Here is a 27,759-nt window from a genome sequence, read left to right on the forward strand (position 1 = left end):
GATGAGCTGGATGAAGCCCCTCTTGAGGATTGCTGGAGAACAGTGGAAGCAGCCATCGACGGTGAAGCTGAGAGCAACGTCGGATACGTCGGACGGAGTCGACGGAACGATTGGTTCGAAGAGGAATGTAGGCAGATTCTATCGACAACGGACCAGATCTTTACCGTAAGGCAAATCCTCAAAAAATGTCGTGAATATCAGGTTCCAACGTATCACCTTTTCATCGATTTCAAGGCGGCAGTATTGACCGCGTAAAGCTATGGAAAATCATGGACGAGAACAGCTTTCCCGGGAAACTCACGAGACTAATAAGAGCGACGATGGAAGGTGTGCAAAACAGTGTGAAGGCTTCAGGCGAACACTTCTGTTCGGTTGGATCCCGCCGGGTACTACGACAAGGTGGTGGACTCTCGTGCCTTGTGTTCAATATTGCGCTAGTAAGTGTTATGCGGAGAGCCGGGCTCAACAGCCGGGGTACGATTTTTACGAGATCCAGTCAGTTTGTTTGCTTCGCGGATGATATGGACATTGTCGGTAAAGCGAGGCAGCAAAGGTTGGATTGGTGGTGAATGCGGCCAAGACAAAGTACATGCTAGCTGGTGGAGCGCGACAGGGCTCGTCTAGGTAGCAGTGTTACGATAGACGGGGATACATTCGAGGTCGACTAGTTCATCTACCTTCGATCATTGCTGACGGATGACAATTACGTTGGCCGTGAAATACGGAGGCGCATCATCAGTGGAAGTCGGGCCTACTATGGCCTCCACAAAAAGCTGCGGTAAAAAAAGATTCACACCTGCACCAAATGTACCATGTATAAAACGCTCATAAGGCCGGTAGTCCTCTACGGGCATGAAACGTAGACGATGCTCGAGGAGGACCTGCAAGCATTTGGAGTCTTCGAACGTCGGGTGCTTAAGACGATCTTAAGCAATGTGCAGGAAAACGGTGTGTGGCTGCGCAGGATGAACCACAAGCTCGCCCAACTCTACGGCGAACCTAGTATCCAGAAGGTGGCCAAAGGTGGAAGGATACGATGGGCAGGGCATGTTGCAACAATGCCGGACAGCCACTCTGCAAAGATGTAGTTCGCTTCGGATCTGGTTGGTGCTAGAAGACGTGGAGCGCAGTGAGCTAGGTGGGCGGATCAAGTGCGTATCGATTTGGCGAGCGTGGGGCAGAACCGAGGATGGAGAGATGCGGCCACGAACCGAGTATTATGACGTGAAATTGTTGATTCAGTGTTATCTGTCTAGATGTTAACTAAATAAATGAAATGTTTGATTGATCAGTTATTTTTGACATATCTTAAATATTCAAGCATAACCTCATGATCATATACCATTTTTTTTTGACAGATTTAAACATGTTTGAATTATGTTTTAAGTGATTTTTTTGGTTCTGCAGATATGGGGTAACATTTGTGCTTATTCTGCGCGGCGCGTGAGGTGAGACGAATCGAATGATGTGACAATTGTCGACTTGCTTCCATTTGATCAAGGTGAAACAGTTTGGAATCTTACATCTCAGATTACACTAAAACTTCAAAGACACTAATCTCGCGAAGAAAGCATCCAACAACAGTGTACTTTTTATTTTGACTTTTTGCACTAGCAGAAAGCTTAAAATAAGAAGATCAGGAACGTATGTCTATTATTTCTCCAGTTTTGTGTCTTTGAAAACGTAAGTAGGGTCACAAGTCGGCCATTGTGACGGCCATCTTTGAACTCCGAGATGCTTCACCTTAACATTAGTCGTCTCACGTCACTCGCGGTGAGAGCGACTCTTCTCGACTAACACGCCGCGCAGAATAAGTACAATTGATCACCCATGTAAATAACGTTTGGTAGTATTGAAAATGTCATTACTTACTTAAAACATGACCTCTGAAGCCGAATATATAGGTCAAACTCTTTCAAGTCATTCATTTTTTGAATTACTTCTAAATTGAAAACACATTGAACCGTGGAGTACGCCTAACAGTAGGCAATTTCCTTAGGGAATTCTACATTATTTATAGTAATTTGTTAATATTGCCAAATTGAACATACACTACCCGTCATAAATACGGACTCACTAAAATAAGTATTGCAACACTCAGCTGAATATTGAATCACCCTGAAAAGTTTAGCATCACCTCAAAACAGGTAATTTCACATTGTTATATCTCGAGATCCTTACGACTTGCAAAGAAGCGATCTTTAGCAAAGTTGTTCAGGGGATCAAGGACATCCGGAAAGCGAACAGTTTAGTTCGCGATTTTGCCGCTAGGTGGCGCTAGTGAGCATGCAAAATTGAGCATTTCAAACTAGTGCTAGCTTGTGATCCATAAGAGATAGAAAGTTCGGGTCTTCAGTAAAGTTACTCAGGGGTTCAAGGACATCCGGAAAGCGAACAGTTTAGTTCGCGATTTTGCCGCTAGGTGGCGCTAGTGAGCATGCAAAATTGAGCATTTCAAACTAGTTCTAGCTTGTGATCCATAAGAGATAGAAAGTTCGGGTCTTCGGCAAAGTTGCTCAGGGGTTCAAGGACATCCGGAAAGGAAACAGTTTAGTTCGCGATTTTTCCGCTAGGTGGCGCTAGTGAGCATGTCTCTTGAATATAGAGTGAATCAAACCCGAAAGACATGAATATAAAGTGAATAAGACATCAATCACTTGGATATGAAGTCAATCAAACTTGAACCATGAAGAGATTCTGACTTGAATAATTTGAATATGATAAATATGAGTCCTGACTGAGTCACTCGCACATGAAGTAAGTCATACCAGAATCACTAGAATATGAATCAGATTTGATACACTTGAATATACATTTGATCAGACATGAATCACTTTAATTTAATATGATTCCATCCCTTATCACTTCAACTTCCAAATGTCAAAGGATTTCTGAACATTTCCAGAATATTCTATCTTATCAAATTTATAATGTTAAGGTACAGTCATCCATCTAGAGTAAACTGTTTCCTGGATGCCCTTGATTATCCGAACAACTTTGCCGTAGACTGAAACTTTCTATCTCATCTGGCTCGAAAGATAGAATTTGTTTCATATATTTAGTTAAATATGCGTACTAGTGCAACCTAGTGGCAAAATAAGGAATCAAAATATTTGATATTTGGATGTCCTTTACTTTATTTCTATTCTTTACTTACCGTAGACTCGAACTTTCTATCTCTTGTGGATCGCAAGCTAGAACTAGCTCAAAATGCTCAGTTTTACATGCTCAATAGCGCCACCTAGCGGCAAAATCTCGAACCAAACTATCTGTCTTCCGGAAGTCCTTGACTTTCTGAACAACTTTGCCGAAGACTCGAACTTTCTATCTCATGTGGATCGAAAGATAGTTTAAAAACTAGTTTAAAATGCTCAATTCTGCATGCTCACTAGCTCCACCTAGCGGGGAAATCTACAACCTAACTGTTTGTCTTCCGGATGTACTTGGTCTTCTTAACAACTTCAAAGAAGACTCGAACCTTCTATCTCTTATGGATCACAAGCTAGAACTAGTTTAAAATGCTCAATTTTACATGCTCACTAGCGCCACCTAGCGGCAAATCGCGAACTACACTGTTCACTTTCCGGATGTCCTTGAACCCCTGAGCAACTTTGCCGAAGACCCGAACTTTCTATCTCTTATGGATCACAAGCTAGAACTAGTTCAAAATGCTCAATTTTACATGCTCACTAGCGCCACCTAGCGGCAAAATCGCGAACTAAACTGTTCGCTTTCCGGATGTCCTTGAACCCCTGAGTAACTTTACCAAAGACCCGAACTTTCTATCTCTTATGGATCACAAGCTAGAACTAGTTTGAAATGCTCAATTTTGCTTGCTCACTAGCGCCACCTAGCGGCAAAATCGCGAACTAAACTGTTCGCTTTCCGGATGTCCTTGAACCCCTGAGCAACTTTGCCGAAGACCCGAACTTTCTATCTCTTATGGATCACAAGCTAGAACTAGTTCAAAATGCTCAATTTTACATGCTCACTAGCGCCACCTAGCGGCAAAATCGCGAACTAAACTGTTCGCTTTCCGGATGTCCTTGAACCCCTGAGTAACTTTACCAAAGACCCGAACTTTCTATCTCTTATGGATCACAAGCTAGAACTAGTTTGAAATGCTCAATTTTGCATGCTCACTAGCGCCACCTAGCGGCAAAATCGCGAACTAAACTGTTCGCTTTCCGGATGTCCTTGATCCCCTGAACAACTTTGCTGAAGATCGCTTCTTTGCAAGTCGTAAGGATCTCGAGATATAGCAATGTGAATTAACCTGTTTTGAGGTGATGCTAAACTTTTTGGGGGTGATTCATTATTCAGCTGAGTGTTGCAATACTTATTTCAGTGAGTCCGTATTTATGACGGGTAGTGTACTTATGAAAGTTTTGACAACGGAATCGTTTTCGGCGCTTTTGGCCATTTCTAGTAACAATCGCACTTTCCCTGCTAATATCGTTTGCAGAACTAATGTGAGACATACATCTTCGGTAGCGTCATCTATAATGATAGAAATCATTGTTTCAAAAAGTTGGCAAAGCGCAAGTTTTGCAAAAAATTCTAATTTTGATTATCTCATGAATATAAGAAAGAGAAAGAAGCACCATTCATGCTTTGGGGTCGTCCATAAATGACGTAGCTTTTTAGGGGGGAGGGGGGGCTTCCCGAATTTGTGACGATGTGTGACGAGGGGGAGGGAGGGGTCCTAGCTAGTGGACGTAGCATTTTGAATCCTGTTGGTAAAAAGAGAGGCGCTGAAAAAATGGAATACAATATTTTTTATTAAGCTCCTTTTTTTGTTTGACTTATAAACTTGGGTTATAAAATGATGATTCGGCTTCCAAACATTCATATGACAACATCGGAAAAAATCAATGAAATTTTAGATTTTCTTGATAAATGCAATCAAACAGTTTTTTTTAAGCTTTAAATAATTATGTGAATATTATATTATATTCGTGTCTAAATTAATAAATCTATATAAATAAAAATAAATGGTGTTTGTATGTCACGAAATGGCTCGAGAACGGGTCAACGGATTGACGCAAGTTTTTCACTGTTGCCCTCCACGAGGGATGCGACGTGTTCGTGCGAGGAAAAAGTTCAAGAAAGTCTCCGGAATAATGGGGAAAACGGGAGAAGACTAAGGTGTCATTTTGTATGGGAGATTTCTTGACGTTTTCCAACAGCCTACTTGATGGCAAGACGAAGTTTGCCGGGACAACTAGTTTATAAATAAACAGAACAAAAAGTTCAATAAATAAGTTAAAAATCAATGCTTTATCGACTTGGAGAATATTGTTTTCCCATATTTTAACAAGACATGAAGTCAACCATTTTAAGTAGATGAAAAAACCGAATTTAGTACTATACCATTTAATTCCACCAGAGTTTGTATCCTTTGACAGATACGCGTATTTCGACCTCAACTGTAAGGCCGTCTTCAGTGTCGTGTACGAGTCTAGTACACGACACTGAAGACGGCCTTACAGTTTAGGTCGAAATACGCGTATCTGTCAAAGGATACAAACTCTAGTGGAATTAAATGGTATAGTACTAAATTCGGTTTTTTCATCTTCTTATAGGTATTCTACTAAACAGCTCGAAGATTTATTATCAACCATTTTAGTTTTATTCATATATTCGGTTGGGGCTTTATTGCTTCAAGATAATATGCTCTTTTTGGCAAATATTACATTAAAACAATATATTTATTCCGAGGTTTATGCATTCAATGTTGCAGGAGACCTCTACCCAATCAACTCATCGATTAGTGTTGATATATCATTGCTCTTGATGGAATAGCTTGAATAGTAATGAGGACAACAGATTCAAGTGTTATCGAAATTGTCATATCATTCAATTTTCTTAATGACTCGGTAACTTGAAGGAAAATTATTTGTATTATTTCATTATAGGTTGTGTGAGATTATTTCAGTATGATGAACGATAATGAAAATCAGCTGAAAAAATATGGAAATGAATAATGTGTATAATAATCGCTAAAATTTTCTAAACATTTCAAATATTACAAGTGTAATCTTTTCTATATCTGGCCACTGATTGCAAAATGGATTTGAATTCGGATAATAATGACGAAGATACATTTTAAATTAATATATATTGTTGATCATTTTCATAGAAATCTATTTCTTAACAACGAATAATAATAAAAAAAAAAACAATCCTCTAATATAACGGAATTTCTGTTCAATTTATTATAAAATATATTGTAACCTTACTCGTTACTGTTATCTTCATCAATGCAATCAATTTTTTTTTTATTTTGTTCACTATTTCTGTTGTAAACTTATTATTCATGGTATCAACAGCAAAAGTAATACAATTTAGCCTATATTCAACTGGAAACTAAAGTTATCTAACTTAAACAGGAAATATGTTTATTTAAAACTTCTTTCCAAATTACTTTCGAGCGCTACTGTATATCAAACTGTTATTCGTTATGTTACCCTTACGTTTCAGTCAGTAATTAATATTAAACTTTGTACTGAACTTCTGAATTCCAATTTTTTGTTCAGCCAAGGAAAACAGCCAGGAAAGCAAATTTTAAAAAAATATAGAAGGAGGTGGGGGGGGGTGCTTAATATGCTACGTATTTTCCAAGGGGGGGTGTCAGCATTTGTGACGAAATGCTACGAGGGGGGAGGGGGGTGTAAAAAATCAGTGAAAAAATGCTACGTCATTTATGGACGGCCCCTTTAAAAAGGTTCCATCAATAAATGTTGATTCGAACTGTTTACGAGATGAGTTAGTCCGATCAATATAACTCCGGATTACGGTATCAATTTCACAGATTCCAAGACATGATTTAAAAAAAAACTGATGGTGAGATCAGTTTTGTAAGCAATCATGGTAGTCGACACGTTACGTTTTCGTTGATATTCGGCAGCGCTAAACCATTCACAACGCGAGCAACGAATGTCGGAAAGAAAAATGTCAATTGAATACCTCTAACCACGATAGGTTCGCTAGCAAAAAGTTATGATTTTTTTAATCATTTTTCGTAATAAGTGCTGCTTTCACTGTATTTGTGTCACATTCGACATAACCAGCAAGATCAACCTATTCATGTTGTTAATGACGCCCTGCAGTATTTTGACTATTTCCTGTGTAGATCCGATGCATATTACCGCCATATAGGGCATCCATTGAAAAACTCTAAGCCTTATTAACTCCCTGGAGTAATTTGACCTTATTCCACGTTGGTTATATGAATCTTAATGCCCTGCAGGACATCATTCAATTAAATTGTATCGACGCCCTGGAGTAATTTTACTTTTTTCTGTGTGAATCCGATGCATCTTAATGCTCTACATGACATCAGTTGAAAACTTCAAGCTTTATTAATGCCCTGGAATAATTTGACATTATTCCACGTAGATTAGATGTATATAAACGCCCTGTATGATATCATTCAATCAAACTGTATCGACGCTCTGAAATAATTGATCTTTATTCCACACATAGAGATCAGGAGCATCATTTAGAACATCAATCGAAATGTCCATACTGTATTAACGCCCTGGAATAATTTAACCTTATTTCTGTAGATTAGGTGCATCTTAACGCTCTGTAGGGCATCAATAGAATCTTCCGAGCTATATCAACGCTCATTGGCGTAGCTAGGATTTTTTTCTGGAGGGGGCCTAGGGGGGCCTAGCATATACCTGTTTTACAGATGTATTATTAGTATTATCTCTATTAGGGAGACTTTCAGCCCACGGCTGGTTCATCTCCAATTTACAGATTATCACAAATTTCGTATTTTTAACAGATTTGTATTGATTTTAATAATTTGTGATTTTGCCTCATTTCGCGGCACATCAGTATTAAAATATACAAATTCATTCTTTTTGTAATCCTTCAAGACTTCTAACTAAAAAATCACAAGGAATGTCCTTTGTGATTCTTCCACGATTTTTTTCAAGTATTCAATCATGTTCTTTGAAGAGATTCTTCTTAGAATTCCTACGGAAATTTCTTTATGAATTATTTTCATAATTTTCAGTGCTTTCATCAAGAACTCTTTTACCAGTTTTCACGAAGTTAGTCCTGGACTTTCCACTGAAAATCATTCCCAGACTTTCTGATCTCACCAGAAAAAATCTCGAAGAATCTGTATCGAATTGCTTAAAATGAGTATAAAACGAAGCCAAACTTTGAATTTTAAATTGAACAAGACGAGATTATCTGACAACAGTTCGCGATGAAAACCAATCAAATTGCTTGCTTGCTGGTTGTGACCAGATTTTCAACGCGGAGAGCTGTTTGGTTATCAAGTCTTGGGCTCTTGAAAATTTGAGGTGTGGCTTCGTTCTATAATCAGCTTAAACAATCTCTTAAAGAATTCGTCCAGAAAATGCAATAGAAATTCATCATTTCTCCTGGAAGGTCCTCTACGTACTTATTATATATAAACTGTTATTTTAAAGTGTCCTCCAGTTGCTCGATAATAATTTGTTTAGGATTTTAATCAATTACTGAGTATTTCTCCAAAAAAATAGCACGGAAAAATCACCAAAAATATCTTCAAGATCACCAAGCAAGTGTTCATTCCTCGAATTCCTCAGAACAGTTCGCTTTTGAAGCTCTACAGTACTATCTGAAAAAAATCACAACAAAAATTATCCAGACTTCCCGCAAAAAAATCTTCTGCGTGTTCCTAAATATTCCTCGTAATATTCCACAAAAATGTCATGAGCAATCAAAAATAATTCAATTGAGAAACGTTGGACAAAATAAAATAACAGTTTTTTTTTTAATTTTGTCAAGACTGAAAAGCCAATCTATCATTAACGCAGATCTACCTGCATTTTTTATATTTCTCTAAAATCAAGGAGCAACATCCCTCAACTTCCTCGGCATTTTTGTTTTATTTTCTTTGCTTATTTATGAAATGTATAAAAAGTTCTAACATTCTAATAAAGTTTCTAGCGGAAACTGTTGAACTGTTCGTTTAAAAACTCTTCCACGAAAATACTCAAAGATTTCCCGAGTAATTTGTTCAGGGATGTCTTAGAGAATTAAATTGTTGTTGCCCTAAGATTCTCCCGAACAAAATACCAGAGATTCATCCAAATATTTTCCAAACATTTTTTTTCTTCAAACCGCACTAACGAAATTCCCAAAAGAAATTCCTCCAAAAGAATATCTTAGAATAAATTTTTCATCGATTTACTAAAATTATGCAGTTCATTCAAGCACTTCTCAAAAAATCTCCAGAAATTCCATCAAGTATTATTTTAGGTTCTAGAAATAATTCCATTTTTTATTGGCGATCTCATGATTCTTTCATAAATAACATTTAACATTTATCTGCTCTTCATATTTTGGTTCAAAAACTACTTTCTGAATATCTCAATACTTTTAGGAATTGCTTTGCAAATTCCTTTACGAATCACTCCATATCAGATATCTAGAGAAACACATACAAAAAAGGTTTGAAAGAACTTTGTAGGTATTTTTTTTTAATAATTGCAGCTGACATTTAATTCGGAAAAATTTACTACATTCGTGTCGTAAAATTCATAATCGTCTTTTATAATAAAAAAATATAGGTGTTAAAACGCATAGAAGTTTTACTGAAAGTAAAATAAAATCAAAATCTTAGATAATATTTTGTATGAACACCGAAGCGTCATGATACTATATTGTGAACATATTGATGTAGGAAAAAAGTATTTTTTCTTACCTCTACAAATATCAAACAAACTAACTTGAATAGTCTACAATCTATTATTTTGTAGTACAGTAGAAGTTAAACGCGGAAATATTGCCGGTATTTTTTAAGAACATTACCAAAGATGTATTGTGCATTACTTTGAAAATTTGTTGAGGAATTCCTGATGAATTTTCAGAAATTAGGAACCATACGTTTAAGAATACTGAAATTTTTCAAAACTCCTATAATTTACCTTTTTTACGATTCCATCAGAATCATCTTTAGGAAATATCCTTGAAATCTATCTTTCCTTGACTTCTGGTTTTGTAGAATTCTGCCAGAAAGCCTCTAGAAATTCCGGCCTCGTATCGCCAAAAAATATAGGAATTTGGAATCAAACAATAATTGGAAAATTATTTCTAAGGAAGTGTTTTAGAAAAGATGAATATCCTAAAATATCCTTTCCCCCTGCCCAGTTATTTTGCTACATGTTTCTCTACAAATTCCTTTTCCGCTGTGCTAACTTTGGAAGCAAAAGTTTTCCTGGGGTATTCGAAGGCAAGAGATGTTTTAAAAACAATTGTCTTTCAATTCATGAATCTACCGGGGATTTGAAGCAAAATCTCTAGAAAAAAAAGCAAAGAAGAATTTGACGCAACTTGTGATGTACTTTGGAAACATTTATTAAGGACCATTGGTGAGCGACGCAGAAGAATTTGCAATAAAATTTTTGAAAAAAAATATCGAAAGAAATTCACAAAAGAATTTCTAGTAGAACTTTCAGTGAAATATCCCAGCATTAGATTTGACATAAGTAACATTTTTTGGCAAATTAGGGAATGTATTCCGAAATCAACTTTGTTGTTGTGGGGAAGATTCTTCAACTTCTTAACAGCAAACCGAATACCAGTATCTTGGTAAGAGTAAGCTTTAAGCTAAAACGATCTTTTGATTAATATTGTTTGGAGAAATTGAGCTAATTGTGACTTACATTTTTAGCTGACCCTTGGATCTCAAGATTGTATCACGACTTGTCGGTTAATTGGTCTGGATCACTATATCAATTGAAGTTCTTTTAACTATGGTTATTACAACAATTTTATCGTACTTTCAACTCAATTTCCTGTGTACACGAATGAGTAGTCAACTTAAGTTTTAAAGTGTAGCTTTGTATGTCCTCCCTTGTATCCTAAAGTTAAGAATACATAAGATCATAGTTTTAATTCATTGATTTCACTATTGCATGTATAACGAACCATACTATTTCAATAAATTCGTTTGTGTCTTGTCACTAATTCAACTTTAGGCACGAATAGATGTAGTATAAGCTTACGAATATTAACTTTTAGGCTTTAATTATTATCTATAAGAATAGTATTAGGCAATCGATGTGAATATCAAAAATGCATGATCATTGTTGTTGGTTTATAACTAGGTATTGTTCAACAAACGTTTCCTCGCACCAGGAGATATTCGCTTTGAAGGTATGAACAAGTCCCACAATATTATTTAACTAATTTCCATGAGATTTGGAAAAGTTCTGAAGCCACCCTTCAATATTCCTTGAGGAATTTGATAATACTAAAAATCTATGAATAATATCGAAAAGTTATTTGCAAAAAAAAAATGCTACAAATCGGTTGGAAATAAATCAAATAATTTATGAAATAATAAGTTTTCTTGAAAAAATATAGTTTAAGCAATAAATTTATTCATGCCAAATAATTAAAACATTGAATCAAAATCAAAGAAAGAATTTATTGCTGGAATAACACTATGGCCGATTTTTTACATTGTTTTTAGCCATTAATCTGATGAAAAGTTGCCCAAAGTTGTCTGTTTTTTCAATTATTTATCTTCTGACATCATACAACTTGATGTTAATGTATGGATTTTTTAGTGAATTCTCTTAAGTGAAATCATTATCTCCGGACACCTCGAGTGGGGTATCATCTAAAAACATGATAAATCAGAATGCAGTGAATATGCTGAAACAGCATTATTTGGATAATTTAGAAAAAAAAAATGAATATTGAGAATCAAATTTCCAGGATATCGACGCTTTTTGGTACCACGGTATTTTTCTCAACGGAGATGTCGAAAAATTGCGCTTATCGCATGCAACAAGAAACTAGTTCTAACAGTAATCAATCGATCGACAGCCGGACGGTTAAGCTTTCGATTATCGCACGATTCACCGAAGTCAGAACAGCTGTGTAACGTAAACGAGGTTTGCTCAATAGAGTTGTACAACATTACATAACGTAACTACTGAAGCGATTTTTTTTTTGTTAATAACAAGAGTCATGTACATAATTTCAGAAGATTTTGCGTCATCTTAAATCGTTTTTGTTTCACATTTTTTGTCATCAAAAATTCTGGGGGGGGGGGGGGGGGGGGGGGCTTGGATGATGGTGTCTGGGTTCGATTCCCGGCCAGTCCAGGATCTTTTCGTAATGGAAATTTCCTTGACTTCCCTGAACATATCATCGTACTAGCCACACGATATACGACTGCGAAAATGGCAACTTTGGCAAAGAAAGCTTCCAGTTAATAACTGTGCAAGTGCTCATAAGAGTACTAAGCTGAGAAGCAGGCTCTGTCCTAGTGGGGACGTGATGAAGATTAACGCCTTGAAGTAATTTCCCTGAATCTGAATATGCTTGCTAAATTCTTAACAATGCTAGATTTACGAAAATAATGAACAATTAAATTTCAAGAATACTGCAGAAAACGCCTAAATGTAGGCAATTTTCGAATAAATCTTCTAACATCTATTAAAAATTCAATTATTTCAACAAAATGAGCAAATTGGTACGAGCTTCGATAATAAAATCTGTCTTGGGGATATATTTCAAGCATCTTCACAAACTTTCAGGTTGACAGCATGTCCAAATCCTAATCCAAGTGATGTTACTTGTTACTTGGCTTGTACCGGAACTCGAACTTAAAAACATCTAGCATGTCATTTGAGTTAAACTTTAAGATCGCGCAAATATTAACTGTTAGGTACCAAAAAACTTCAACGAAACAGAATGCTGCAGCACACACGGTCACTCCGTTTATCTCTCACGTGTTTCCATGTAGCTCATTTGCACTTGCACTTACTTTAACATCAATGAATATATCCACCACGGACTGGAACGCATTGCAGTTGCCTTCTTCCTGGTAAGACCAACACGGGTAAGGTTTGATATGCGCATAGCAGCTCGGACGGGTCAGGTCGATCACTCCCAGCGTCACTGGATTTCCGCTTCGAAGTCGAGTTAACACCACAAAACACCTCTCGTTGTCTCCGTCGATTTGAAACCGCATCGGTATGATACTGCACGGTTTGTACCGCTCGGTAGTGATAAAAATGTTCTTTGTCGATTCACAAGGAAAGTCGATCGAGTTTCCGTTGATTCGGTAGATTCTGTCCATGTACTCGCAGGGTTTGATTTCGGCTAGGCAAATCGCAGCCAGTAGGCTTCCGGAGAGTATCCGAAACCACATGTCGTAAGGTATCTAAAAGTCTTCGATCACTAGGGAAATTAACTATCGCACAACGCGAACGCGAATCAAACATACACCGACGGATGTATAGCGACTGGGAAAAGGTTTGGTAACAACAAGGTTTTATAAGCTCTGTTGTTTTCGAAACAGTGGCAGTTGTTTTATCAACAGGTTTAGGCAAACTTACTCAATCTTGTTGTTAGATGTTATCCACATTTGACCAGTACGTAGAAGTAATGACGAAAGGGCTAAACATTGACCGTTCATGCCAATTGTGCCAATGATCTGCGCACAGCAAGATGCAAAGTTCAGTATGGCATTTGAATGCTCGAATGCTATGGTAAGTAGCGAATTTATTTGAAAAATGAAAGGAAATCTTGTTCACTGAAAACTAACGGAATTTATTTCGTTCATAGTGATAAATCTTTTCAATAGAAAACAAAAAATGTACATTCACGGTTCAAAGTTACTGAAGGTTACAATAGTCATGGTCACATTTGTATGCCAGCTTCACTTTCTTACTACCAGTACTGACAATGCATGATCCGAGTGCTTGTAAATTGTTCACGGGTCTATTCTGTTGGGGCCTAGATGGCCGTGGCGTTAAACGTGCAGCTTTTTAGCAAAAGTTTGCTTAAGGGTCATGGGTTTGAATTTCACAGGTAAAACGATTTTGAACCTTTTAAATGAAACGCAAAATTTGCAATAGTTTTACAATTTTTCAATGAAATTGCATGCAATGGTAGCTATATGTAGCTATTAGTTTGGTGATAAAGAACGAAATATTTTAATGGTACAAAACAATGAATTCCTCCGCCTGTACAATATTCAGGAATTTATATGGCCTAACTTCGGTTTCTCTTTTGAATATGAGTGTTATTATTTTGATTTTTGAGCTACAAAAAATTACGGAGAATTTTTAAGGGTACCCCGTCGAAAGGCGGGGCTGGGTATTAGCGGGTTAACTTATTGGACCGAACAAAAAAGTTCTCTTTTTCTTGTTGGGTTAAAACCCTCATCTCAGTGTAATATTTGACAACAGGCAAGAAAGTCCATCAACTTGTCTCAGTAGGTACCCGGCGGAATTCAAACGAACTGGAATGTTCGCCTGAAATTTTCATACATTTTTGCCCACCTTCCATCGTTGCTCTTGTTAGTCTTGTGAGCTTCCCGGGAAAGTTGTTCTCGTCTATGATTTTCCAGGTTTAAAACGCTAAAATGGCTTGAAAACGATTGGTTCAAATGGCTTAAAATGGCGTAGAATGATCTAAAATGGCTTAAAATGGCCTAAATTACTTAAAATGGGCCTCGTGACCGTGCAGTTAGTGCGCCAGCCAATTAACCCTCTAATACCCAAATTTTTATTTTCGATTTAAGTATTATTTTTCGTTATCTAAAATTGTTCTAAACACGTTTTGGGCATTTATTTATTTTTATTCGCAAATTTTTAAATTTTGGTTTTTGATTTTTATAATTTTTATTTTTGAACATCCCTAGCTTTTTTCATTTTTTCTTGAAGCCTTTTCTAGTTGTTGATTTTTGACAATAATAAAAATTTTAATTGTTACGGTATTTTGAAAAAAAAAAAAAAATGTTTAATTTTTTTTCGGAGCGTATTTTTTTTCGTGTAACTAACGGAAAAACAGGTTTGAAATGATTTTAATACCACCAGGCTCTTCGTTTGTGATAGGTTAATCGTAGAAAAATATAAAAGGTACGATTTTTTATATTACACGTTAAATGAAGCCCAGGCATTTGTAGGTTATATAAGAATGCAATTTTTCAAACAATTTCCAAAAATACAAAAAAGTTTCAAAAGTCATAAAAAACTTTTCTTATATGCGTGTTAGGGGCCGTCCATAAATGACGTAGCATTTTTTCACTGATTTTTTACACCCCCCTCCCCCCTCGTAGCATTTCGTCACAAATGCTGACACCCCCCCTTGGAAAATACGTAGCATATTAAGCACCCCCCCCCCCCCCCACCTCCTTCTATATTTTTTTAAAATTTGCTTTCCTGGCTGTTTTCCTTGGCTGAACAAAAAATTGGAATTCAGAAGTTCAGTACAAAGTTTAATATTAATTACTGACTGAAACGTAAGGGTAACATAACGAATAACAGTTTGATATACAGTAGCGCTCGAAAGTAATTTGGAAAGAAGTTTTAAATAAACATATTTCCTGTTTAAGTTAGATAACTTTAGTTTCCAGTTGAATATAGGCTAAATTGTATTACTTTTGCTGTTGATACCATGAATAATAAGTTTACAACAGAAATAGTGAACAAAATAAAAAAAATTGATTGCATTGATGAAGATAACAGTAACGAGTAAGGTTACAATATATTTTATAATAAATTGAACAGAAATTCCGTTATATTAGAGGATTGTTTTTTTTTTATTATTATTCGTTGTTAAGAAATAGATTTCTATGAAAATGATCAACAATATATATTAATTTAAAATGTATCTTCGTCATTATTATCCGAATTCAAATCCATTTTGCAATCAGTGGCCAGATATAGAAAAGATTACACTTGTAATATTTGAAATGTTTAGAAAATTTTAGCGATTATTATACACATTATTCATTTCCATATTTTTTCAGCTGATTTTCATTATCGTTCATCATACTGAAATAATCTCACACAACCTATAATGAAATAATACAAATAATTTTCCTTCAAGTTACCGAGTCATTAAGAAAATTGAATGATATGACAATTTCGATAACACTTGAATCTGTTGTCCTCATTACTATTCAAGCTATTCCATCAAGAGCAATGATATATCAACACTAATCGATGAGTTGATTGGGTAGAGGTCTCCTGCAACATTGAATGCATAAACCTCGGAATAAATATATTGTTTTAATGTAATATTTGCCAAAAAGAGCATATTATCTTGAAGCAATAAAGCCCCAACCGAATATATGAATAAAACAAAAATGGTTGACAATAAATCTTCGAGCTGTTTAGTAGAATACCTATAAGAAGATGAAAAAACCGAATTTAGTACTATACCATTTAATTCCACTAGAGTTTGTATCCTTTGACAGATACGCGTATTTCGACCTAAACTGTAAGGCCGTCTTCAGTGTCGTGTACTAGACTCGTACACGACACTGAAGACGGCCTTACAGTTGAGGTCGAAATACGCGTATCTGTCAAAGGATACAAACTCTGGTGGAATTAAATGGTATAGTACTAAATTCGGTTTTTTCATCTACTTAAAATGGTTGACTTCATGTCTTGTTAAAATATGGGAAAACAATATTCTCCAAGTCGATAAAGCATTGATTTTTAACTTATTTATTGAACTTTTTGTTCTGTTTATTTATAAACTAGTTGTCCCGGCAAACTTCGTCTTGCCATCAAGTAGGCTGTTGGAAAACGTCAAGAAATCTCCCATACAAAATGACACCTTAGTCTTCTCCCGTTTTCCCCATTATTCCGGAGACTTTCTTGAACTTTTTCCTCGCACGAACACGTCGCATCCCTCGTGGAGGGCAACAGTGAAAAACTTGCGTCAATCCGTTGACCCGTTCTCGAGCCATTTCGTGACATACAAACACCATTTATTTTTATTTATATAGATTTATTAATTTAGACACGAATATAATATAATATTCACATAATTATTTAAAGCTTAAAAAAAACTGTTTGATTGCATTTATCAAGAAAATCTAAAATTTCATTGATTTTTTCCGATGTTGTCATATGAATGTTTGGAAGCCGAATCATCATTTTATAACCCAAGTTTATAAGTCAAACAAAAAAAGGAGCTTAATAAAAAATATTGTATTCCATTTTTTCAGCGCCTCTCTTTTTACCAACAGGATTCAAAATGCTACCTCCACTAGCTAGGACCCCTCCCTCCCCCTCGTCACACATCGTCACAAATTCGGGAAGCCCCCCCTCCCCCCTAAAAAGCTACGTCATTTATGGACGACCCCTTATGAGTCAAGGTATAAGCCAAAAATAAAATCATTTTGATTTCCGAGCTACGAAAAAATACACAAAATTCCAAAGTGTACCCCGTCTAAAGGCGGGGTTGGGTATTAGAGGGTTAAACGCATCGTGCCATGGGGTGTGGATTCTATTTCCTCAGCCATTGAAACTTTTCGACAGAAATGTTTTTCGGCTGTGCCACTGAAGTATGCTTATTCGTTGTCTAGTGCGGTATATGCAGCTGAATGGCTCAAGATACTATCCGTGTCTTTTTAAAATGGCTCAAAATTGCTTAAAACGATTTAAGATGCCTAGAATCGTTTAAAATGGCCTAAATTAGCTTAAAATGGCCTCAAATAGTTTAAAACAGCTGAATATTGATTAACCGCGCTACCAGCAGCTTCATTTTTTACCACAAAAAATATTCATAACACGGATTAACTTTTTTGTTTCTCTATATTTTTGCAACATTTTTTCACAAGTTCTCAAAAAAACTCTTCTTGTTTAAGAGTCTGTGTCGATATTAATCATTGGTGATTTTGTTTTACGTCAATTCATCAAAAAAAGAAGTTCATTACTCAAAGACAGCTGCACAACATACTCTCAATGAATTGTTCCGAAGAGTGAACATCCGAATGCGATGAAAATTTTGTAGCCTGAAATATTTACATGGGTTTTGGCTACGCGTCGGTCCCCAAGGAACTTTAGAGCAGTGTTTCCCCAACTTTTTTTACTTTCGCCCCCTTGAGACCAATATTTTTTGAAATCGCCCCCTGATATGAAATTTGAACATTTCAGTATTGTTATTTCATATTGGCTTATCTGCATTAATCAATTTCTGTTCCACGTTGCTCTCTTTGCGTTATTGCAGAAAACTGATTCTCTTTTCGTAACTTTTTGTGCTGTAGGATAAATGGTCACTATATCTTGCTACATTAACAAGAAATATTACAGATATATCTAATTTAGTGAAGTTATTACTGAAAGAGAGGATCGATGAAGAGAATCGCTCATGTCAATATCACCTCATAAGTATAACGCAAATTGGTCAAATTTAAAGGGTGTAGCAGTCAATCACAATGCTTCACTAAAATACTCCAAAAAAGAGTGTCTTCTTCTTGTATATCCATAAAAGCGAATTGCAATATCTTTCATATGCATCAATTGTTTTTGTATCAACAAAGCTTTTATCCTAGCTGATGTGCGATCATTAAAAAAGTTTGTTGGAATAAATTTACCAATTATATAGGTATTTAAGTGGTTTAAAAAATCGTTTTTGCTCCACACCGCTTATTCGATTCAAGTTCAAATTCTGAGTGTCCTCCCAAAATTTGAGATCATTCGGATGAAAACTGAGATTGCACAAGCCCTTTAAAGTTTGTATGGAAATTACTATGGGAAAAGCAAGCAATTCATTCAATCGGTCATAGTGTTTGTCCATGCTCTTAGGGATTTGAATTACGTTAATACTGTGAGATACAATAATCAGCTGAGATTTTGCTGGCATCACTGGATATATGCAGTAAAACATAGTAGCCATGATTTGTGCGGGCTGTCTTTCGTGCCAGATGCAGCAATGTTGCCTGTTCAGAAGTTAAATGAGCACTGTTGAAGAATTTGTGACTGGATATAAATCAATAACTAATTACTGAGACGTCCGATTTGAAAACGGTCTGCGGCAAAGTTGTAGCTGATGAATGTATCTCACAGTATCAACATAGCTCTAATCCCCAAGAGCTCATGGGCAAACACTATGATCGGTTGAATGAATTTCTTACTTTTCCCATAGTAGGATAAATCACCAAATGTTGAACGATTAAGATAGACGTTTTTTTTTTGTTGTTTGATTTTCATGGAAATTCTAATAGCAAGGTTGCTAAAAAGCATTCAACACCGTAAACGATTGTTTAACATTATTGCTGTTACATTTTTGGCACTGCAATGTCCATTTTTAATTGAAAAAATATATATTTAAAAAGATAGTTCTATACCCAATTGTTGAACACGCACATAACCCATTTTATCCTAATGTTGAACGATTGTCGCTAAATGTTACTCCCGCATTCATTCAACTAGCAAGTTCGCGCTCCTCGTCGGTTGTGAGGGCAGGGTTAGGTCCGCGAAGCACTTTCCCTGACCACTCTGGGCTGAAACGGAAGTGAATCGTCCCCTTCGGCACTCCATAGACTTTAGCGGCTTCTCCTAATGTACATTATTTTCGACATTACACCATCAATCGCGAGATGGAGGTTATACTCCGGATAAATCGGCAGCCGATGCATAATTTCAATCATGATGTAAACAAACAAACGGTGATGGCATATTGATGCCATAGTGAAGATAGTGAAATTCGAAAAAAGATTCAGGATATAGCCATGGATGCAATTAATTATACTTTACTGAATCGCGTTTTTCACCATTGCAACAGACACCATTATAGGATTTTTTTTATAATAATTATTCAACAGATATTTAAAGCAATAAACAATACTATATTGTGTAATGCAATATTCCATTTCAATATAGGTATTTGGCACAAAAATAAAAAATCTGGCAATACTGTTGATGAAACCAAAACTTTCATGTTATGCATGTTTTCATGTTCAACAAATGGAAAATGTACGTGAAACGAAAGTGCAATTGAAATGATTTTATGTAATTAATTGGTACGAGTAAATTGTACGGATGTTTAGAAAATAACTAAAGTAGACTTTTACTGATATCGTGAATAGGTGCTTAACCCAATATACGTAGTATGTTTTACCACACACCTTATTTCATAGCAACCCCAGCTTAAGTTATTTTATAAGAGAATTGAAATATTCGTTCCACCTACCGATGAAAGTTTTCAATAAATATTTCGTTTCAGAAATTAATGTGCTAATTAAATTTATTGTGTCCAATAGTACAGCTAACTCACAAAATAATCTGTATAATTTATTGAAACTGTTTGAAAATAGTTCAATTTCCTGTTTTAACATGGTTTCTACAGCTCGTTCAACAATTAGCGAATTACCCTAATTCTCATACAAACTTTAAGGGGCTTGTGCAGTCTCATTTTTCATCCAAATGAGCTCAAATTTTGGGAGGACACTCAGAATTTGATCTTAAATCGAATGAGCGGTGTGGAGCAAAAACGTTTTTTTGAACCACTCTAATAGGTATATTATAATACATTTTCGGCTGTTCTGGAAATAGTCCAATCTATATACAAAAAATAAAAAAAATATCAGTAAACCCAGATTTGTTTCAACTCTGTATTCACTGACGTTCAATTTAGATTTGTTTGAAGCTTTGATCTATGCGATTTTATGTCGTTCTGGCCTATTTTGAATTGGGTGATTTACGTATATAGCGTTCAGTAATTATATCATTGAACTCCGATTTTTTCCATCAAAGCCACATAAATTTATTTATAAAATGATTTATACTACAAATACTGATCAGTATGCATGTCATCAAAATATCAAAATGAGTAGTTTAACAAATGCGTGAAAAATAATAGAAACTTAAGCTGCCTTATTCTAAATAAATTTCAAACATAGCCAACAGTTTTCACATATTTTCTGCTTTAAAAATGCATTCAAAATATTTTTGGCAACAACCATTAAGATCTGAACAATGACAATTGTCCAATTTGCCTTTCATAATTAAAAAACGAGCGCTTTTAGAGCTAAAGAACCTATGAAATAGTTAGGTGTCAAATATTGTTTTCCTCGGATGTATATGCTATCATTAAAATATAATTGTCTCTTACAAACTTTAAATCTATTTTTTTTTTTTCAATTCATCCCACTTTCACTCCCTCTCTAGCATTTTCGCCCCCTCCCCAAATTCAGTTTTACAAATTTTCGCTCCACTGGACCTGAAAATCGCCCCCAGGGAGGCGAATTCGCCCACTTTGGGAATCACTGCTTTAGAGTATCTTCGGATTCAGATGACTAACGATCAATATCGACATTGATTCTAAAACTAGAGCTTGAGCTTGATTGGCCGCCCGTGGATGCTACTCCAGTATCGCCAGAACAGCAGCATTTACACAAGGAATCAACCGAATGACTGTTTGGGACTAACAGACACCCTCAGTGAATAAGTGCTGGTGATCTTCTATTTTTAGGCAACAATGGCGCCTGCCACGTCAGAATGCATTCCAATGAGGGGAAGGGAGAGGAATTGATGATGCATTAAACTGGCTCCCACAGTAGACCGAATATACCCCTGCATCTACGCCAGTTCATGTGGAAGTGTATTGATTGGGGGAAAGGAATGGTTTATTATGGCCTAAAAGGGGTTATTATGGTTTAAAATGGCCTAAATCGGCTTAAAACGGCTCAAAATGCACTGAAATGACTAAAATTGATTTAAATGACTTGAAACGGTTAAAAAAGGCCTAAATGGTTTAAAGCGGCTTAAATTGGCTTAAAATGACTAAAAATAGCTTGAATTGTGTTAAAACGGCTTAAAATGGTTTAAAAAGACTCAAATCACAAACGGTTTGAAAAGACTTAAATCACCTAAAATAGCCTAAAAATGCTTAAAATGACTTAGGAAAGCGTGAAATGGCTGAAAACGACATAAAATGGCTTACATTTTCTAAAATGGCCTAAAATGGCCTGAAACTGCTTCAAACTGCACAAAGTGGCGCATAAGCCGTAAACCAGGTTTACCCATATAGTTAAACTGGGTTTAAGGCTTAAGCGATGGTGAAGAAACCGCCTATAAATGATTTAAAAAGGCTTAAGATGGCTAAAAATGGTTGAAAACGGCTAAAATGACTTAATATGACATAAAACGGCTTAAAAAGGCATAAAATGACTCAAATTTAAACCATTTTATGGCTTATAATAGCTTACAATGGGTTAATATGACTTATAAGCGGTTTATTTACTACCGCTTAGGCCTTAAACCTGGTTTAATTGTATGGGTAAACGTGGTTTACGGCTTAAGCGAAGGTGAAGAAATCGGCCCTTAATATGTCTTTAAATTCCAAACTCCAAACTCTTGGCTTATAAAGACTTTAAATGACTAAATTGGTTTGAATGGCTTATGATGGCTTAATATCACTTAATACGTCTTAACATGTCCAAGTTCCAAACTACAAACTAAACTTCAAATTTCAAATTCCAAATTCAACATTCCAAATTTCAAATCCCAAATTGAACATGGCTGAAAATACCTCAAATTACTTAAAATGGCCTAAAATGGCTTGAAACGGCTTAAAATGGCTTAAAACAGCTCAAAATGGAATTAAATGACCATACACGGCTTAAAATGACTTAAAAATAATTCAAAATGGCTTGAAACGGCTTAAAATGGGTTAAAACGGCTAAAAATTGCCTAATATGACTTAATATCGCCTTAAATAGATGAAAATGGCTTGAAACGGCTTAAAATGATCTAAAATAACTTAAACTGGCTTATTACGGCTTGAAATGGTCTTAATCGGCATAAAACGGCATAAATTCGACTGAAGTGACAAAAAATGGGCTAAAATAATTTAAAACGGCTTGAAAGGGTTTAGAATTGCCTAAAATAGCCCGAAACGGCTTGAAATAGGTAAAAATTGCGTAAAATGGTTTAAAACGGGTTATAATAGCTTGAAACGACTTAAAATGGCTTAAAATGTCTTAAAATTGCCTTAAACTGCTTAAAATATTTTAAAACGACTCTAAATGGCCGAAAATAGTTTAAAATTGCTTTAAATAACTTGAAACAGCTTAAATCGACTTAAAATGGCTTAAAATTATTTTATGGCCCAAAATGGCTTTAAATGGGCTTAAGATGCCTAAATATGACTCTAAATGGCATAAAGTGGCCGAAACGTCTCTTTAAATGGATCGAAATTGCTTAAAATTAGATGAAATGGCTTAAAAAAAGCTTCAAATAGAATTCCTGCTAAAAAATTTCCTTCCGACAAATTCAAAAGTTATTATAATTTTGATGTCATATGTCAAAAGTCCATCAATTAAAACTAATGGAAGAATCCCATCCTCTGGAAGAATTCTTGATGCATGTTCTAAAAGTATTTCTGGAGAAATCGCTTCAAAAAATTGTGAGCTAAGAGTTTCTCCGAAGCAATTTTCGGGAAAATTCCTGATTATATTATGTTAAGATTTTTTAATGGAAGGATTCCTCCAATTGAAATTTTTGAAGAGAGCAAAGTGATTATTGGAAAAAAAAATGTAGTAGTTTTTTCTTATTAATCCATATACGAGCAGCATTTGTGCTAGATGTATTTGGATAAAAATATCCTTGTTAAATAAATGTTGGAATTCTTTGTCGAATGTAATGTGTACAATTTAAAACCTCTCGGTTATCTTCCTGGATGAACCTCTGGATTGTTTTCTGAAGAGACTCGTTAGAGAATTATATTAAGGAATATTTTGCTTCTAGAGCATTGTTTCCCCAACTTCTTTGACTTTCATCCCCTTGTTCAATATTCTTTGGAATTAACCTCTCAGATATGTAATTTTAGCATTAATATTGAACTCTATAATTTTTTGAATTTCTTATCAATATCTTGAAACATTATTGAGTTCACTAGTGTGGTACTTAGAACTTGCTGAAAATGTTGAAGATATGTGGTGTTGAAGCCTATGCACGCCAAACAATGTTCTCGATTCGCATATCTATATACCTTAGCGTAACTGAAGAACCATCAATCAGCTTTAATGAACCCAAGATAACCTCGGATGCACTTCCAATTTTGTTCAAATTCTCTCGTGATGTATCTCTATAATTTGTTGAGCTTAGAAAAAGCGTTTTTAGACCTAAAGGGGTCCCCATGGATCCACTTTCTTTCGTATTCAAGTAAGCTCCAAGCCTTGTGGAAAATTTATTTTCTCACACTAACTCTACATATGTGTCTGAGTAATTCACTCAATTACCAATTAAATTCCTGATTACCATTCACTTGCTCGTCATGTAAAAACACAGACAAGCTAGCTATGATGCTAATGAGTTACTTGGTTGAAAGATCATGGTTAGGGTAATGTTGTCCTTGTCCGTACTGATATTCAGAATGAGTTCGCGGGCCGCATAAAACGAAGGCGGTACGAGACCGTTGGCCATAGTTTGGTAACTACTGCAACATTTCAAACATAGAGCAAGTCTTGCAAAACTGATGCTTTATTTGTACGGCGTCTATGCTTGACGCAATAGCTCCATGGTTTGCCTAAATAAGTCACCATTTTTACAACAGCCAGTCTACGCCAAATACAGCGAGTTGCGTAATTGCAGCAAAAAGGACATAAGCATGTCCAGCTTTACGCAATAGCTCGTGGTATGCATTGCATCGAGGTTCTCGACCATTTATTCACGTATTTGGACAACATTGAGCTCATCGCACGTGTTCCAGTGACCGAACTTTTCTCAGCTTTCAGTTGCAAAGGTCAATTGTCTGCCGTTGCTAAATATTTGGCATTGATGAATGTTCTGAAGAACAAACACTTCTTTAGTTGGTAGCTTTGCTGTTATTACTTTCAGTAGCAGGTTATAAAAGCTGCTAATTCGGAACGAGTTCATCCAGTTTAATTTAGGGGGTGTGTTCGTTGCTATTTGGATGCGGACCGCACAAAGAGGTACGTACGGAGGATAGGCGAACTTCATAGCTGAGTCTGCTGAGAAATTCGTTCTAATCTTGCTGAACATCCACAGATGCGAGGTAACATCCTTTGGCTGTTGGCTGCAGTGACGCAGCTGACGGTGACCAGCGTTACGGCGTTCGCGAACAATTCAAATGCTATCTACACCTGGGAAGGTGGCCGCATCGAGTGGCCATGCCCGACGACAAAGCGATTGGTTAAGGCTGCTGCAAAGTACACTCCTAAGGATATCATCGCAATGGCTTGCGCAAGAAGTGGCGACAAGACCCTCTGCGCGATGCCAAGATACCGAAATAGTATTCCGATAACCTTGGGACAAATCTACGCAACAAAGAAGGGCTGTGACGTCAAGTTCGAACCTTTCCCGTGCTGGACTGAGCAAGAAGAGAACAACTGCAATTCGCTACAGTCCGTTATTGACATCTACGCTACCGGTGACTTCGTGTGGGTTCTGGACAATGGTATACTTAATGCATTGAGAAGTCCTATTCAAAGATGCCCAGCGAAGATCGTGGTTTATGAAGCCAAAACGGGGAAAAAGATGAAGACGATAAACCTTGGCCGATACGTGACCGAGAAGTCTCGTCTCCAGTATATGCAGGTCGAGTGCTTGAAGGGTGGCCAATGCTTCGTGTACATCAGCGACGCTGGAAACAATGCAATTATCATTTACGACGTGTCTGGAGGTCGTGGCTATCGTGTAGTACTGCCGAAAGCTGTGCATCACGGATGTAGATTCCGCGACGTTCTGTACATTTTCTTGTCGTATCACAAGGATGGAACAAAACTATTTTTCACCTATCTGGGTGGACGACGACTATTCGCCATTGCTACGGATCACCTACGAAAAGGTCATGGCGGTAACATTGAAGGTAATTTTCTCTAATGTGCAATATTCTGGGTCTTCTAAGAACTTTTGATTTTCAGATATCGGGGAAAAGCCAGGGTCCTTCATTTACATCGGACCAGACGGAGCAACAGGTGTGTTTTTCAGAGAGGAAGGCGACAGCAATGTATTCTTCTGGGACACAAAAACATGTCTCAAGAAGTCGAACTTCAAACTGGTGTTCAAGAGCAGTGAGGGATTATATGCAACGGATGTGTTCCCGGACCATGAAATCAATCGGTTCCTTATATTGGAGTCAGATTTTCCAGGTTATATGGAGGAGAAAGCTGGATGTGGTACACTGCATCAGATCTCCCTGCTTGACGGGGCTACTTGTTAATATAGAAATTTTCCTGTGTAGTTTTAAATCGCATGTTACAATTTTAGGAAAACAGTACTGACTTGTGATATCGTTTAGGTTAAGTCGTAGCTCTAAATTTTATAATATAACGATATTAAAATAACAAACATATTGTTTTCAGAGTAGTGTTCATGGGTACCCAAGTGGTTTTCAAGAGTTCTCAGGGTTCCCCAAGTGAATTTTAGAAGTTTCAAAAGGCTTTCTATGGGCATTCTAAGTTATTCTAAATATGTTTTCATATGTTTCCAACGAAGTTTCAGTGATTTCCAATAGAGTTTTCGGCGATTATTGAGGGTTCCCAACTAGATCTATGCGCCGGCACGCGCCATCGTCGATTCATCTAACGTCTACGCTGAAAATGGTAACGGCAGCGCGCCATGCGTTGATAAGCGATGCGCTGCCGTTACGTTGTATTTTCAAACCAAAACATATTCGAAAATTTGATTTATTTTTACGAATCAAATGCACTAGGAAATATTGAGGAAATCTTAAGAAATTTCTTAAGGTATGTCTTCAAAATTTTCCACTACTGATTTCATTGAGAATCCATCCCGAGATTATTGCTGGAATCTTCTTCTTGGTATAACGTCCTTACAAGAAGAGCTTCTTACCCACAATAAGCACTTTCACAAAAATCTAACAGAAATTCATATAAAAAATCGTTGAGATATGTCTCCAAGAATTTTCCAGGGATTCAAAAATTTCCACTAATACCGTGAAGGCCCCATACTCTGCGCACTTAAGGATTTTCAAATTTCAAACAGCTGTAATTAATTGAAAACAAAACACAATCCTCTGAATTTTTGGGAGCAAATACTTATTGATTTCATGTATAAGAAAAAAAATATAAAAGCTTCACTAAGTAATGATTTTTATTGCAAATTTTTATTTTTTCTCAAGGTTGTCCGTGTTCCTAACTCTGCGCACTCATTTTTGCGATGCTCCTTATTCTGCGCATTCAGGTTCCTAACTCTGCGCACTCGATACATTATTTATAACAGTTAAAGTATTTTGCTAAACGCATTACTAGCATTCAAACTCTGAATTAATCTTAATTTTCTTGCTTTATACGGCTTTACGCCCCAGGGGAGCGTGGAATGTCTCTAACATAGAAGTTTATTAAGTGAAGTGAATTTTATCTTCAATTCAATCCATGATAATTACTGTTGCTGAATGCCATTAAGTGCAACTCTCAAAATAATCGAAATCATCATATGATTTCCAAAACATGTAATTAACTTAGCTTTCTATAATCCAAAGCAACATACAAAAAGAGTACAAACTACGTCTTTTTTGCATTCTCCCTTGGCGTGTAAAGGAAAATTAGCTTTGACTGTTTATGTATTTTCACTAGAAAATATAAAAACCAAATTTTCTTCTATTAGGTTCGGGTCCGGGTTTGAAGAAAATTAATAAGAACCTGGTTCTGGTTTGTTATATGTGAAACCCGAACATTCCTACTAAATACGAAGAATAGTTTAAGCGAAAGGGTATATCCATGCTTAATGTATTGTTCATCCCTTAATCGAGAAGTATCGCCGCCCTGTATAAGCGTGACGTTATTAATGAACGATTCATATTTCAGAACAATAACAGTACTTTATTGGCGTTTCTACAGTATTGGACAAATCATTTGCAAACTTTTTCGATTTTCCATACAAAATGACCAACTTTGGTAAGCTAGAGCTCAGTTATTCATGGACCGATTCGAATGAAACTCTCACAGAACATCAGATATAACTTGAATTTTAACATATATTTTTGAATATTTTTTCCAATCAC

At 36.2% G+C, this 27,759-nt stretch overlaps 2 protein-coding genes across 2 annotated transcripts in view; one reads left to right on the forward strand and one right to left on the reverse strand.

Moving 5' to 3' along the window:
• LOC5574004 (major royal jelly protein 5) overlaps positions 1 to 13,502 on the reverse strand; it is a 15,483-nt gene extending 1,981 nt beyond the window's left edge. Inside the window, exon 1 of the mRNA XM_021842318.1 lies at positions 12,791 to 13,502. Coding sequence (XP_021698010.1) covers positions 12,791 to 13,177 — 387 coding nt within the window. The 5' untranslated portion in view covers positions 13,178 to 13,502. The remainder of the gene's footprint in view (positions 1 to 12,790) is intronic.
• Positions 13,503 to 23,264: 9,762 nt separating this feature from the next.
• On the forward strand, positions 23,265 to 25,984 carry LOC5568731 (major royal jelly protein 3). The gene is made up of 2 exons (XM_001658061.2): positions 23,265 to 25,602; positions 25,658 to 25,984. Exons 1-2 carry the CDS (start codon positions 24,783 to 24,785, stop codon positions 25,954 to 25,956), a joined length of 1,119 nt encoding a protein of 372 aa, XP_001658111.1. The 5' UTR covers positions 23,265 to 24,782; the 3' UTR covers positions 25,957 to 25,984.
• The last annotated feature ends 1,775 nt before the right edge of the window (positions 25,985 to 27,759 follow it).

Source organism: Aedes aegypti, chromosome 2 (assembly GCF_002204515.2).
Source record: "Aedes aegypti strain LVP_AGWG chromosome 2, AaegL5.0 Primary Assembly, whole genome shotgun sequence".
Taxonomy (NCBI): Eukaryota; Metazoa; Arthropoda; class Insecta; order Diptera; family Culicidae; genus Aedes; species Aedes aegypti.